Source organism: Arachis hypogaea, chromosome 7, assembly GCF_003086295.3.
Source record: "Arachis hypogaea cultivar Tifrunner chromosome 7, arahy.Tifrunner.gnm2.J5K5, whole genome shotgun sequence".
NCBI classification, from domain to species: Eukaryota; Viridiplantae; Streptophyta; class Magnoliopsida; order Fabales; family Fabaceae; genus Arachis; species Arachis hypogaea.
Window position 1 is genome coordinate 76,205,604 of NC_092042.1, and position 16,898 is coordinate 76,222,501.

General features: G+C 35.8%; 1 protein-coding gene across 1 annotated transcript; it reads right to left on the reverse strand.

The window, feature by feature from the left end:
• Positions 1-1,797: 1,797 nt before the first annotated feature.
• On the reverse strand, positions 1,798-5,303 carry LOC112703517 (probable sodium/metabolite cotransporter BASS1, chloroplastic). Its single transcript, XM_025754991.3, has 7 exons — positions 4,779-5,303; positions 3,386-3,479; positions 3,267-3,300; positions 3,123-3,177; positions 2,670-2,753; positions 2,298-2,585; positions 1,798-2,194 (listed from the first exon to the last, which is right to left on the reverse strand). The coding sequence occupies exons 1-7, from the start codon at positions 5,301-5,303 to the stop codon at positions 2,042-2,044; spliced, it is 1,233 nt and encodes a 410-aa protein (XP_025610776.1). The 3' UTR covers positions 1,798-2,041.
• Between the last annotated feature and the right edge of the window lie 11,595 nt (positions 5,304-16,898).

The window sequence follows — 16,898 nt, forward strand, 5'->3', positions numbered from 1 at the left end:
CTCATGCCGTAAAAGGTACAATTTCAGATGTAAAAATGTCATGAGGTACAAAATAAATCTCTAAAAGTAGTTTTTATACTCAACTAGTAACCTAGGTTTACAGAAAATGAGTAAACTAAGATAGACAGTGCAGAAATCCACTCATGGGGCCCACTTGGTGTGTACTGGGCTTGAGCATTGAAGCTTTCACGTGAATAGGATATTCTTGGAGTTAAAACGCCAGTTTGTAACCTATTTCTGGTGTTTAACTCTGCTTTGCAACTTGTTTCTGTCATTTGACGCCAGAATAGGACAAAAAGCTAGCGTTAAACGCCAGTTTGCATTGTCTAAACTTGGGCAAAGTATGGACTATTATATATTGCTGAAAAGCCCTGAATGTCTACTTTCCAACGCAATTGAGAGCGCGCCATTTGGATTTCTGTAGCTCCAAAAATTCCACTTCGAGTGCAGGGAGGTCAGAATCCAACAGCATCAGCAATCTTCTATCAGCCTCTGAATCAGATTTTTGCTCAGGTCCCTCAATTTCAGCCAGAAAATACCTGAAATCACAGAAAAACACACAAACTCATAGTAAAGTCCAGAAATGTGATTTTTGCATAAAAACTAATAAAAATATACTAAAAAGTAGCTAGATCCTACTAAAAACTATATTAAAACACCCCAAAAAGCGTATAAAATATCCGCTCATCACCTCTTCAATTGAACGCAAACCAAGATAACGAAAACTCAGGGAAAGGGAATCGCAAACAAAGGAGGAAACTTTTTCTCCCGTAACAAAGAGGAATTCTTGGCACTGTAAAGAAGAAAGCAATATAAGAACTTTCAGAAATGTGAAAAAAGAGGAGAAAAAGAGTTGGACCCTTTTTATAAAAGACAAGGGGCATAAAGGCTCGTTAACTCCTCTTAAAGACGTGCACGTCATTCAAGAAAATTGCTGCGCCAAATTAGACTCCCATTCAAAGAGTGTAACGTTCAAAACTTCAAGAACACATCGAATACTCGATCTCTGGAAGGCGGGGTACCCGACGTCAAAGCAGATGCCACAAATTGCTTGAGTCCAACCTCTTAAAAGACTTAAGACTCAAGTAGGGGCACTGTTCATACTCTAAACCAATAACTAAAGTCACGCCCAATGACAATAAAAGCGCAATCCATGAAGGGGGCTTCTAACCCGTACCCAACCTCTTTAAAGAGGACAGACCCCATGAAAGGAGCCCTGCACTGCTTGCCCAGGGAAGTAACCGCCTCCGCAAATTTCTTCACTATCTTTATCTTCCTTAAAAGACAGGTCTCAACAACTCCCATGATAAAGGGAACGATCATCCACCCATAAAAGTGGAACTACTCAACAAATGTGGTTAACGTTCTACTATAAATACACTGACACCTTCAGGTATAATTTACGCTCTGATCTACTAAAAACCTGTCTAAAACCCTCGCTAACTTAAGTATCGGAGTCTCTTGCAGGTACCACCCCCACCTTCTCACGAAAAGCTCGGACATGCGGCACCTCGACATCAACAAGTCAGACGCTGCTATACAAAAGGATTTAGACCTCACGTTCAGGCCCAAATCGACGTTTCAGGTAACCCTCGGAACAATATGTAATTCTAGTCTTATGAATTATAATTTTTTTTTCAAGGGTGGTCTTATGAATATAATTGTTATAGTAATAAAAGGAGGAAAACATTGCATATGCATATGGCTTTTCAAATCAAGTTTACTTTATCTAGAGGATGATAACTTCAGCATATGAATGCCAAGTTTGCTTTTAATCTTTGATCTTATACAGCTATCTATGCAACTAAGCAATCGAAGCACTTATCACCATTTATTATGCTACACAATGATTGTATAAACCAAAACACTGAAGCAGATTTGGATGAGAAATTTGACTAGTTGCTAGTTAATTCAAAATAGTATTACTGAAGAACATTGAGCTTGACAACTAAGGTTCTATTCTCGTCGACGGCTTGAAGCTTTTAAAAGTTAACAATGAATCAATCCTTGTTACAGCCAAAAGATTTACCAGCTAGAAATTTCAGTCCTTCATCTCAGCTGGCAACGAGCGTCTCCAAATTCCAGCAAGAATACTACCGAAGATTGAGTGACACACACTTGAAACAGCACATGGTACTGTAGTTAGGGGATCCCCGAAGTGCTGAGTAGCTAGAACAACTCCAAGCACCGAGTTCTGCAATAAAGGTGGACAAGTCCATGTGAAATCGAGCAAATTCAGAGTGAAGTTGCAGTAATCCTTAATGAAATCAATATCAGTTAGCGAATACCAACTTTACCTGCATGCCAACCTCGATTGATATGGTTCGTGACGATGACACGTCTAACTTGAGCATTCTTGCAAGTACATATCCAAAGAAAAAACCGGAAGCATGAAGAAGCATGCAGGCTAAAACTACTTGTCCACCGGACATAAGGATAGCTGAAGAACTCTGAGCAATTGCATTTCCACATAAAATCGCAACAGTTGCTACAGCCATGGGTGGCATTAGAGGAGAAACTAACTTAACAAGAGGTTGGAAGTACTGATTCAGAAATGCACCAGCCAATACAGGTAAGAGCACAACCTGTGCAGAAAAAAGAGACCGAATATGAGAAAAGAGCATTGCCATAAATTGGAAACAGAGACGGCCATTACAAGGAAAGCATACTTGCAATGTTGAAGTCAACAAACCAGCTGCATCCACAGCTACATACTTACCAGCAAGTTTGGCTGTCAAGAAAGGAGTCATGACCTGCAATGTTGAGTTTTGAATAATTGAATAAGCTCAAAAAGATTAGAATGCCACATCATGTGCATGACACAGGATTTTGTATGCATCATCAATTCATCATGTATCTAATTTGATTAAAAGGTAATGTAAATAATGCTTGAGAAATAATCCACAAAACATTTTTGGTTGAATTAAATACATTTTTACAATTATATAGGAATGTTGATTATTAAACCTTTTAAACTACAACAATTGGACTAATTGATCAACTTACAAAGAACTTAAATGGTAACACATTTTCATATCCATATTACATTATTTGTTTCATTAAATCATCAAGATTAAAAGGAGAAGATAACAAAGAGAGGACTAAGATTTATATATACCAACCACAGCAGATAAAGTGCTTGCAGCTGTCATTATCACAGAGAGGGCCACATTTCCACTAACAAAACAAATAGTTCATCAGATCACACAGCTCATAAGATCAATAAAAATTATTAATTGGAATGACAGTTCTAAGAATCAATATACCGTGCAAGATATGTAACAATATTGCTAGCTGTGCCTGCAACAATGAAAGATTGATTGAAATAGCTAAAAAATGTGGATAAAAATCATAGAAGAGTGAGCACGTTAATTAAAATTCATACCACCAGGGCAGCAGCCAACTAATATTAAACCTGCTGCATAATGTGATGGAAGGTTTAAGAGTTTGCTTACAAAGAATCCAGATAATGGCATCACCTGAAAGTTGAAAACAATTCACACCAAGCAGAAAGCATCATTATGGTCTAGAATGCAAAATTTCCATCTCGTTTACGAAAATATTTTCTGATTTAGAATGTGAGAGGAAAAACTGAAAACAAAGAATTTTAACTGAGAGAATCGAACACGAGATAATAAGGAAGCAGTGATAAAGAGGTGTGGGATCCGTTGAATGCATGTAGGTGTCAATGATAAAGGAAAGATTGGTTGAGATGTCATTGGTGAGGGCTATGAATCTGATGATTTAAAGTTGGAGGACCTTCAGGTAGTGCTTCTAATAATGATCTCATTAGCTTTCACACATTGTTTTATTGTGAAATTTTTTAGTCTAGGGATCCAGAATAAAAATTAAATCATTGAAAATTGATTTCAGTATATATGATTGTGAACAAAACACAGAGTTAATGAATTATTTACGTGGTTGATCCTCAAAATAAGCTATCATATTGTTGGCCTATTAAATAATTGCATAACACTGACTTTGAGAGCTCTGCTATCATATTGTTGTTGTTGTTATTATTATTATTTTCTTCTGCACACCTACATACTTTCATTTGCTTCAAATGTTAACAAAGCTTCTTTGCTTCAATTTTACAGATATATCTTGCAAAATTACAGCACTTTGTAATATGCATGATCATGTCTCCAAGATACAAGTTAAATGTTAGCTTAAACAACAGAATTTCACTCAAAAGACAGCACCAACAAGCTAAGCAAGCACAAGAGTGATTACATCAAAGACTCCTCTTTTGAAATCAAAACTCACAACTTTTGATTAAGTGTTTTGAAGCTCATACTCCCTCAAGCTTAAGACTTGCCAGACATAAATCAATGAATGAATGTGTACCATGAATTAGTATGAAAATTAGATATGACTTTTTGATGTGTATATGTCAGTAGGATTCAAATGAATGCAGCAGCAAAACATTTCATTGCATTATATCAATAAGCTTTTATTGATCCAAGTGTTATCTGTTTTGTCCCTATCTTTTTCTGCTATGGGGGGAATGTTTGATTGGGGTAAAGTTTATTTTAACGAGTTTGATGCGTAATAAAAACAAACAAGCCAATCCTACACTAAATAATAATAATAATAATAATAATAATAATAATAATAATAATAATAATAATAATAATAATAATAATAATAATAATAATAATAATAATAATAAATGAAAAGAAAAGAAAATTTAAAATTTTGATTTTATTTCACCGTAAGAAGAAAAAGAAAAATCTCGCGAGAGAGAGTCGAAATTACAAGAAGACAGAGAAACGAACCGAATATTGAAGCAGAAAACCAGAGAGAACTTCTTTGGGCATAGCAAGAGCACCACGAAGATCATCAAGAGTGAGAGTCATACCCATACCAAGCATGATTATGGTGAGTCCCACAATGCTTAATTTTGGACTGACCCAATTGAAGGAACTGGGTCTCACCAATCCCAACACGCACCCAATCGTCACCCACAAAGGAAACGCAGTTGAAAGTACCTCGCCGCATAACTCAACCCACTCCCTCAAACTCCTCTTCCCACTTGCACCGTACCCGTTCGACGAAATGCCGCAACCAAGTGGACCAACTTTGGAGCTCAAAGTTCTGTTTGCTTTTGGCTTGGGAAGTAAAGGGGAAGGGCTCAAAAGAATCTGAGGTTGGAGTTTCATGGGAAGAGAGATTGGTGTGTGTGAAGTGATTGATGGTAGGAGGTTATAGTTGTTGGTGGTGGTGTGTGATGATGTTTGGAGATTGAGTTTGACAAGTGGGTTTCCATGTGGACGTGAATAGCATGCAAGTGATGCTTGCATTCTTGTTCTTGTTCCGATTGCCAGAAACAGAAGACAGCAGAAACTGTGAAGTTACAAGTTTGGATACAATGTGCAAATGAATGAATGGTGTCTGAGTTTGATTGAATGCTGATTTTGGTGGAAACAGAAATGTTGTTCCGTCTGTGCTTGTCGTCTTGTATCACATGGGACCCACAGATTACAATAATTAAGATGTTTTAATTTAATGTCATTGCCATAACTTTGGACTGCATTGTATACTATAGAGTATAGACTCTTTTTGCCACCATTTCTTTATTATTTTACCTTATCGACTTCCTACTAGCAAGAAGGATGAATCAACCAAAAAGACTTTGAGTGAGTTTTGCATTTCATTGCAATTTTCAGGTATCCTTAAATATTCCAAACAGATGAAAGGAAACTTGTTGATAAATTCAGAAGCTGAGGAATCAATCTTACAGGAAACTTGCCACTGATTGCACTTTCAGGTTATATGTTCATGAATAAATTTCAAAATTATCCGTTCAACATTTCAGAAGCTGGTAGTATAGAAACCCAGCTGCAATAAACCACATACTGTTGCCAATTTATTTAGCTTAAGTAACATTGGTTAAGATGATACAATTAAATTGACAAAATGAGCATTGGAAATTACATTCATTGAATTTTAATGATGATACAACAACGTTTTAACATTCTTTTAGATTTGTTACATCCTAGAAGTTCTCTCTCTAATTCGCTTGTCACCTCAGCTTAAGACTTCTCCAGCATGAATTTTGGTCAGCACCAGCATATGACATATCTGTAAATATCAGACATCTTGAACCTGCATCACCAAGTGATATGTTCCTCAAATCTGGATAACACCTCCAGCAACTTTAATTGCATGTCTCATGAGTTGAGCTTTTAACAAAAAGATAATAAACTTCAATTATAATATAAACTTCTTTTCTTTCCTTTTTTAAATTACATAATAGTTATGGATAAATTGAAAAAGACATCGATACTAACATATTGAAATTTATACTAACATATTATATTAAACATAAATCTGTATTTGAAAATAAATTGTAATAAAATAATTTCTTTTAAGGATAGTTTTTATTGATATTATTATTTAGAAAAAAATAGTCATTTTGATACCTGAAAAATTCGATAAAAATGACTCTCATATTTGTTTTTGACAAAACAAACATTCAAATATCTGCTCCTCTTCACAAAATGAGTTAATAAATAGGCCATTTTATCAAATAGAATAGATATTCGAGAGTTCATTTTATCAAAAACAAATGTGGGGTGTCTTTTGTGCCAAAATCAAACTCAAGGGTACCATAATAGTTATTTACTCTATTATTTATAAGTTTGCCAACTCACTAAAAATGTATACTATTGATACACTTATCACACAACATAATAATTTTACATCTCTCTTCTCCTTCACTGCTCCCCAATCTTTCTGCACACCTATTTGAGGATGACAAAATCCTAATAGAGCTGTTTCGCTACTTTTAGACTATGGTATGTACTACTCTTACTCTATAGAATTGACAAGTTCAACCAAATGATTTTACCACACCATAATAGGGTATCTGCCAACCACAGCAGCACAACTTCAGATATCAATACATCAATTACGATTACAACAGTAGAAAATAAAAACAAGTTTCTATGATGCCTACTGCTGCAAACAATAGCATTGGAATGAAACTTGTTGACTAGATCAAATCGAAATCAATTTCCTAATTCCTTTCATGAATCTTTTATGTAAATAGAATTAATTATAAATCTTTTCCTTTTTTAGTTTAGCTTAATTTTAGGAATTTTATGATTGGAAATCTTTCTTTTATTTTAGACTAATATTTTCCCCTTATTTTCTATTTTCTAGTTATTTCTATTTCTGCAATTCCTCTATAAAGAAGCTGATTCCCTGTACGTTTGATAATATAACATATTCAAACACTTCAACTTGGTATCAGAGCAGGATCTCTGCACTGTGTCTCTGATTTATAGCTATGGCTGACAGTTCCTCAGTCATTAATCCTGAACAGAAGGAGAACACCACTCCTACTCCATCAGATTTCAAATATGAGCAATGAGTACTAGTTAGTGGTGACTCCCATTCAGTTCAGATCACCACATTTTGATTCAATGGGTCAAACTACCTTAGGTGGTCTCAATCAGTTCAACTGTATATCCGTGGAAGAAGGAAGATTGGATATCTCACCAGTGAGCGAAGCCAGCCTAACATCACTGACCCGCAATATAATGTGTGGGATACCGAAAATTCTATGGTGATGACATGGCTGGTGAACTCATTGGAGGAGGATATTAGCAGTAACTACATGTATTATACCACTGTCAAAGAATTGTAGGATAATGTCAAGGAGATGTACTCTGATCTTGGGAATAAATCCCAAATTTATGAACTTACTCTAAAAGCTAGAGAAATTCAACAAGGGAGAGACAATGTCACCAAATATTTCCACACATTGAAGCGGGTGTGGCAAGATCTTGACCACTTCAATAACTACAAGTGAAATTCAGCCGCTGATGCCAAACACCACCAACAAACAGTGGAAGAAGGAAGGATATTCCAGTTTCTTGCAGGCCTTTAACGTGGAGCTAGATGAAGTTCGTAGCAGAATTATGGGAAGAGCAATCCTACCCTCAATTGGAGAAGTATTTGCTGAAGTTAGAAGAGAGAAAACTCGTAGAGCTGTGATGATGGGGAAAGGCAAAACTGAACAGACTTCTTTGGAGTCTAATGTACTCTTAGGTAGCGTTTGTTTTGAGGTACTGAGACAGAGACTGGGAGACTAAGACTCAATATTATGTTTGTTGGTTCAGAGACTGGTATTAAAATTTCTGTCTCTATCTCCAAAATTTTAGTATTTCAGTACCTCCAAAAAGTAGGGACACAGGAGACTAAAATTTTTAGAGATAGAGACTGAAACTTTAATAACATTTTATACCTAAAATACCTCCATTTCAATTAAATAATTTCAATTTTACCTTTTGTACAAAATAAATTAGAATTTCATTCTTGTTTCAATTTTTGTCTCTCACTTTGCACCAAACAGAATACTGAGATTTATTTCAATTTCTGTCTCTTAGTCTCTGTCTCTTAGTCTCAGTCTTTCCGTCTTTGTCTCTCCATCAAACACTACCTTAGCGACACCTGCTGCACTTAAAAGTTCATCAAATCAGAAGCACACCTCCAATCTTTGGTGTGACACTGCAATAAATCTCGTCACACCCGAGAAACCTGCTGGAAGATTCATGGAAAACCAGCACATCTTAAAGACAGCAAACCTGGTTCCAAAATACGCTCTACTCCAACTGCTCATGAGGCTGAAAAATCATCATTAAATAAGGAACAGGTTGAGCAGCTCATAAGGCTGTTAAATTTCAGTTCTGTGTCTAGTACTCCTAGTGGTTCTTTGGCTCAAACAAGTAATTTCAGTATTCCTATGTCCCTTAACTACACTTCAAACTTGAATGCACTATGGATTGTCGATTCAGGTGCATCTGACCATATGACTAGTCTCTCCCCTTTATTTAAAACTTATTCTCCTTACTTTGAAAATGAGAAAATTAGAGTTGCTGATGGTAGTTTTTCATCTATTGTTGGAAAAGGTACAATTAAACTGTCCAAAAATATTGACCTAAGAAATGTCCTACATGTACCAAAGCTTTCTTGTAATCTTCTCTCTATTAGTAAAATCTGTAAGAATTCCAATTGTGCTGTAACATTTTTTGACACTCATGGTATTTTTCAGGACCGGACCTCGGAAAAGATGATTGGCAGTGCTAAGATGATGAATGTGATTTATCATTTTGAGGATATCTCAGAGGATACAATAGCTCAAGGATTTAGTGGTATAAGTTCTATGCCTATAAAGGACCAAATAATGTTCTGGCACAATAGACTAGGACACCCTAGTTTTCCATATCTCAAACATTTGTTTCCAAGTTTGTTTAAGAATATTGATTCTTCCTTACTTAAATGTGAAAATTGTATTCGTTCAAAGAGTCATAGTGCTCCTTATTACTCTCAACCTTATCATGTATCTAAACATTTCCACTTGATTCATAGTGATGTATGGGGTCCATAAAAAATAACAACTCAATTTGAAAAAAATGGTTTGTATCTTTTATCGATGACCACACACGACTATGTTGGATCTACATCATGCATGAAAAATCTGAGGTTTCTAAAATTTTTCAGTATTTTTCAACAATGGTAGAAAAACAATTTGACACAAAAATTTCAATCTTAAGAAGTGATAATGGCACTGAATACTTTAATAAAAATCTTGATGAATTTCTTCAAAAGAAAGGTATTCATCATCAATCTACATGTCCCAATATACCCCAACAAAATGGCATTGCTGAAAGGAAGAATAAACATCTTCTTGAACTAGCACGTGCCATTATGTTTGAGGGTAATGTTCCAAAGTATTTATGGGAAGATGTTGTCCTAACAGCAGCCTATCTCATAAATCGAATGCCCACACGTGTGTCAAATTACTGCACACTGTTGGATACTTCCAAAAAGAAAATTTCAGCATTTAAGTTGCATTCTAACTTACCTTTAAAAGTTTTTGGTTGCACTGTGTTTTTACATACACCTTCATATCGAAGTAAACTTGATCTAATGACAGAAAAATGTATTTTTATTGGCTATTCTCTAAGTAAAAAGGGTCATAAATATTTCAATCCACACACTAAGAAATTTCATGTAAGTATGAATGTTACTTTTTTGGAACATGAAACATTTTTTCAGAAAAATTCTCTTTAGGGAGAGAGTCTAAGGGAAGAAATTTTTTTCCATAAACCCTTACCCACTCCTATCTTACATATTGAGGATACAACTTTCACTAATCAAGTAAATTCTGAAACAATTGCAAAACAATATTTGGAAACCAATTCTGAAATTGTGCCAGAATTAGTTGGAATTCAAATAGGAAAAGAAATACCACAATCTGAAAAGGAGCTTCGGTATTATGTTCGAAAATATCCCAAGAAGACTAGAGACTAGCCCATCATTTCTGCACCAACCCAATCTGAAAACCCGGAGGACGGCCCAACTGTAGTACTTCAGGAACTTCTAGGTAAATCTGAAATTGTCACTTCTAATAATAACTTGCCAATAGCCCTTAGAAAAGAAACCAGAACCTACACCAAAAAGGTACTCAAAATCAGCACCAATCATCCTATTTTCAATTATGTCTCTTACCAAAATCTCTCTCAAAAGCATCGAGCTTTTACTTCTAAAATTACAAATCTGTTTGAACCTAGAAACATAGAGGAAGCACTAGATAATCCCAACTGAAAATTAGCAGTGATGGAAGAGTGGCATGCACTCAAGAAGAATAAAACTTAGGAGATTGTAGATCTGCCACAGAATACAAAATTGGTTGGCTGTAGGTGGGTTTTACCATCAAGTGCAATGCTGATGGAAGCATAGAGCAGTATAGGGCTAGGTTAGTAGCTAAGGGATATACACAAACCTATAGAGTAGACTATCGAGAGACTTTTGCTCCAGTTGCCAAACTCAGCTCTGTGCGGATTCTCTTATCTCTTGCTGTGAATTACAATTGGCCTTTACATCAATTGGATATAAAGAATGCTTTCCTGAATGGGGAGCTAGAGGAAGAGGTGTTTATGAAACTTCCACCTGGATTTGAGGCTGAACTAGGGAGGAATAAAGTGTGCAAACTAAAGAAATATCTCTATGAATTGAAACAATCCCCAAGAGCCTAGTTTGAACTACTTGGAATGGTGGTGAAGGGACTTGGTTATACTCAAAGCCAAGCTGACCATACACTTTTCTATAAACATTCAGCAGCTAATAAAACTGTCATCTTAATTGTATATGTGGATGACATTATTCTGACAGGTGATGATTTTTTGGAGCTAAAAGACTTGAAGAAGAAGTTTGCCCAAACATTTAAAATCAAAGAACTTGACTCATTCAAATACTTCCTTGGAATTGAATTTGCAAGGTCTAAGGAAGGCATTTTTATGAACCAACGAAAGTACATCCTAGATCTTTTAAAGAGACGGGATTACTTGGTTGTAAAACTGCTGAAACATGTATAGAGCCTAACCTAAAATTAAAGCCAGCTGAACCAGAAAATGTAATAAACAAAGGGAGATATCAGCGGTTGGTAGGGAGGCTAATTTATTTATCCCATACACGTCCGAATATAGCCTTTGCTGTGAGCATGGTAAGTTAATTTATGTATTCACCTAGTCAAGAACACATGGATGCTGTCTTTAGAATCCTAAGGTACTTGAAAGGGTCGTCTGGAAAAGGGTTACTCTACAAAAAGCATGGATATCTTCAAGTAGAAACTTATACATATGCGAATTGGGCTGGAAATGTCATAGATAGAAGGTCAACACATGGGTATTGTACTTTTGTTGGCGAAAATTTGGTTAGTTAGAGGAGTAAAAAACAGAGTGTTGTGGCACGAAGTAGTGCAGAAGCTGAGTTTAGAGCAGTGGCTCATGGAATATGTGAAGCACTATGGGTAGAGAAAATCCTACAACTAATTGTTTCCATTTCTCCACCGATGAGGTTGTATTGCGACAACAAATCTACAATTTTCATTTCTCATAATCCAGTGTTGCATGATAGAACTAAACATGTTGAAGTTGACAAGCATTTTATCAGGGAAAAGATTGAAAGATGATAGATTTGCATCTCATATATTCCAACCGCGGAACAATTAGTAGATGTTCTAACTAAAGAATTATCCAAAAAGACTTTTGATAGCATAATAAGCAAGCTGTCAACGAATGATATCTTCAAGCCAACTTGAGGGAGAGTGTTGACTAGATCAAATCAAAATCAAAATTTTAATTCCTTTCATGAATCTTTTATGTAAATAGAATTAATTATAAATCTTTTCCTTTTTTAGTTTAGCTTAATTTTAGAGATTTTATGATTAGAAATCTTTCTTTTATTTTAGACTAGTATTTTTCCCTGCTTTCCTATTTTCTAGTTATTTCTATTTCTTTAATTCCTCTATAAAGAGGCTGATTCCCTGTACGTTTGATAATATAACATATTCAAACACTTCAACTAAACTAACACAACAAAATTGAAAAGTCAAAATCACAAACTGATAATCAACTTTACTAGCAGCAACAACAACACATGTCCAGGTGTTGAACTGTGTGTATTGGATCTCCATAAGCTAGCACTGACAGCAGAAGCACTAGAAATTTCTGCAGGGTCATCTTACATATATATGTAGGCAGGCTTTAGCAGGAGGAATTTCTGCAGCCCTGAATCATTATTTGAAATAGAAATACACAGATTAGTAAAGCTTGACACATTAGTTTTTAATAACTGTTCTTGCAAAAGTATGTACTATTTAAGTATTTATCACACATAATAGAGTTGCAAGTTAATGAGTATCTATAAAAAACAAGTGTGTACTATGATACTATCAGAGGTTGTTAGGAACTCAAAGTATGCAAGGACCATGTTAAATTGCTGTATTCTGCATCCATGATTGAACCATATGAATTGAGATTAAGCATTATATGTTGCTCGTTTCATCATACACAAACAATCAAGTATATTAAAATTATTTTAACTTTTGGAATTGATAGTCCAAATGGAATCAGCAACGCCATACCAATTTCAAGTACCATTTAGACAATAAATTACAATACTCAACAAACATGTGAGGATTCTCTTAGTTGCTAACACAAACATTAGGAAGATCATTTACGATGAAACATTAGCTAACCATATGCATTATTCAAACATTAGTAATGGTGTCTCCTTTTTCCTATTCAATAAAGAAAAAGGAAAATATGCAATCAAGAACCCCTAACCTTTATGTTTCAAAATTTCATATTTAAAAATAATGCAGTTAAACCCAAGAGAAGTAAGCAATAAATACAGCTATAAGGTACAAATCCATAAATATAGTTTATAAGTTTTACAGTTTTGGCCCATTACCTTCAGAAGATACAGCTTTTGCTATGATAGTGTTTGGGAAGTGAGCAATCCTTGACCAATCTTCAGTTTTAACCCGGCGTGTAGCAAGTAAGAAGGCACAATATCTGAGATACAGCGCCAGTAAATCAGTAAGGGCCTTCATGCAAGGACTTTGAAGCAAAAAATGTCTCAGCAAGTGAAGGGTTGTGAATCAGCTCCAGTAAAGCCTTCAAATCGTCACAAAGTGTGAAGGAGATTCTCAGTAGAGGGTGAAGGCCATATTAATCATGATCCTCTTTCCCATTTACACAAATCAAACTTGTCGCAAGTTTTGTAACACTCCATTGGCATTGCTTCTATGTCCATTTCTTCTCCTATTTCCAAGTGCTTGAGTGAAGACAGAGGACTGACAGATGAAGACGGATGCTGAACCGAACAAGTTTCAATCATCGGCTACACATTGCATAGTCCGAACTCCAACTTGAAAATGGATGGAGAAGTAGGCATGCAAGTCAAATTTGGCTAATTCCAGATTTGCAAAGAGAGACAACAAAAAAGAGGTAGTGACAGTTAATTGTCAGTATCATTTGTCTTGTTGAAATCTTCTGACCTTTGCCATCCACGCAAATTCTTGCAGTTAAAGAGGACAAGTCTTTCCAAAGAAGGAAGAATAATGAAAAAAAAAAAGATGAAAAAATAAGTTGTTTGTTATGGGTGTTTCTGTGTCTCTCCTGTAAAGGAAGACACAAAATACACTAATTCAGTGTCTTAGGATACAACATCCGTGTTCATGTATCATTTGTCAAATATGATTGTGTCTCCATGTCCGTGTCCCTGTCTCAGTTCGTGCCCGTATACAAACGAAGCCTAAGGTCTTTGAAGGACTAATTTGGTGTCATTTGTTTAGATGAGAAGAAACTAAGTGCATATTCTCATTGATGAATGATATTTCAGGTTGATTTATCAATGGCACGTTATAGCACTGCCAAATCAGAAATAAAAAACAAGTAAGAAATCAGATAAAGCATATGTTAGGGATTTTGAACATAGTTTAAGAAATTAGAACTTCATGTACTAATTTCATGAAAAAATTGCATTCTTAGTCAAATAGAGAAAAGGCAATCTTAGCGATGGAACAAAAAGATCATGAATGAGTATGCCGCATGATCACTTTTCTTAATTCTTAATTGGAATATGAAACAGAAGCACTTCATGAGTTCATCATCAATAATCAACGCAATTAACTCGGGAAAACTATCTCCAAATTGAGCATCAACTAGGTTTAGCATGGCCATTTTCAGAGATCAATCCCACAAAATTGCAAAAATCAGATATCTTATTCTGCACTAATCTGCACTTTCACATACATTTTGTTTTCGGAAGTACTAATCACGCATATGACACTATCAAAGGTTCTCTAGATTCTTCTCTAGATTTACTTTTGTAATAGAAATATAATACCAACTGTAAGACTTGAAATACACGAATGAAGTGAGATAAGGATTGTGTTTTGGATGAATTCCTTGAGAGAATCATCTCCCAGCGTCAATATATATATATATATATATATATATATATATATATATATATATATATATATATACACACACATAGGTACAGAAATAAAATCTCTTAATACTAGGAGATACAACAGAATTAGATATCTAAAAACAGAAACTATATCAAAACAGAATAACTTATATACAGCCTATATCTCTAATCTGATATTCAACACTCCCCCTCAAGCTGGAGCATATAAATAATATGCACCAAACTTGTTACATATGTATTGTATCCGAGGACCCCGGAGAGCATTGGTGAAAATATCTGCAAGTTGATCGTTGGAGTTGACAAAGGCTGTTACTATTTCTCCACTTTGCAAATTCTCCCTTATGAAATGGCAATCAATCTCTATGTGCTTGGTCCGTTCATGAAACACAGGGTTGGAAGCAATATGTAAGGCAGCTTGATTATCGCACACCAGTTCCATCTTACTCGGCTCACAAAACTTTAAGTTTCTTAACTAATTGTTTCAACCATATAAGTTCACATATGACAAGTGCCATAGCTCTATATTCAGCTTCCGCACTAGATCTTGCTACAACATTTTGCTTCTTACTCTTCCAAGATATCAAGTTTCCACCAATAAAAACATAATAACCAGATGTAGAACGTCTATCAGATGGAGATCCTGCCCAATCTGCATCAGTATACCCAACAATCTGGTTATGTTCTTTATCTTTATACAACAAACCTTTTTCCTAGAGCACCTTTGATATATCTAAGGACTCTAACAGCTGCGTCCCAATGACTATTGCATGGGAAGTCAAGAAACTAACTTAGGATACTTGTGGCAAATGAAATATATGGCCAAGTGACTGTCAAATAATTCAATCGGCCAATTAATCTGCGATATCTACCAGGATCTGCAAGAGGTTCTCCTTGATCTGGACTAAGTTTTGTGTTGGGATCCATTGGTGTATCTACAGGTCTAGAATCCAACATCCCAATTTTTTCAAGAATATCCAGAGCATATTTTCTCTATGAGATACAGATCCCAGCATTAGATTGTGCCACTTCAATTCCTAAAAAATATTTTAACTTTCTCATATCCTTAGTCTGAAAGTGATCAAACAAGTGTTGTTTTAACTGAGTGATTCCCTCATGATCATCTCTAGTAATGACAATATCATCCACATAAACAACCAGATATATGGAGGTCATGGAGGAAGAATGACGGGAGAAAAATGAATGATCTGCTTCATTCTGAATCATGCCAAATTTAGAAATAACAGCACTAAAGCAACTAAACCAAGCTCGAGGGGATTGTTTCAAACCATATAAAGATCGGCGTAAATGACATACTAAGCCGGAAGACTCCCCCTAAGCAACAAACCCGGGAGGTTGCTCCATGTATACTTCCTCCTCGAGATCACCATGTAAGAAAGCATTTTTAATATCAAGTTGATGAAGAGACCAATGGCGAATGGCAGCAATAGAAAGAAAAAGACGAACAGAGGCCATTTTGCAACAGGAGAGAAGGTATCACCATAGTCCAAACCAAAGATTTGAGTGTAGCCCTTAGCCACAAGGCGGGCTTTTAATCGATCAATGGTTCCGTCTGAGCCGACCTTAATAGTATAGATCCAACAACAATCTACAGTAGATTTGTCAGGTGGAAATGGAACAAGATCCCAAGTACCAGTAGAATGTAAGGCAGACATCTCTTCAATCATAGCCTGGCGCCACCCTGGATGTGAAAGAGCTTCTGCTATTGTTTTGGGTATAGAAACAGAAGACAAAGAGGAGGTAAAAGCATAGTGCGAAGATGATAAACGATGGTAACTAAGAAAATTATAAATAGGATTAGGATTACGGGTGGAACGAGTACCTTGTCTGAGAGCAATAGGAGGACTACTGCTAACTCCCGAAGAAGGATCCAAGGACGGTTCAACCACGGGTTCAGGAGATGAGTTATCTTGGACTGCAGGCCGTGGGCGGCGATGATAAACCTGGAGAGGTTTTGTGGGAATAGGAGGCCCATCTAAGTAAGGAACAGGAAGCACCTCTGTAATGGAAGGTGAAGTGATGTCGGGTGCAAAGAAAAAAGGAGTATTCTCAAGAAAAGTGACATCGGCAGACACGAAGAAACG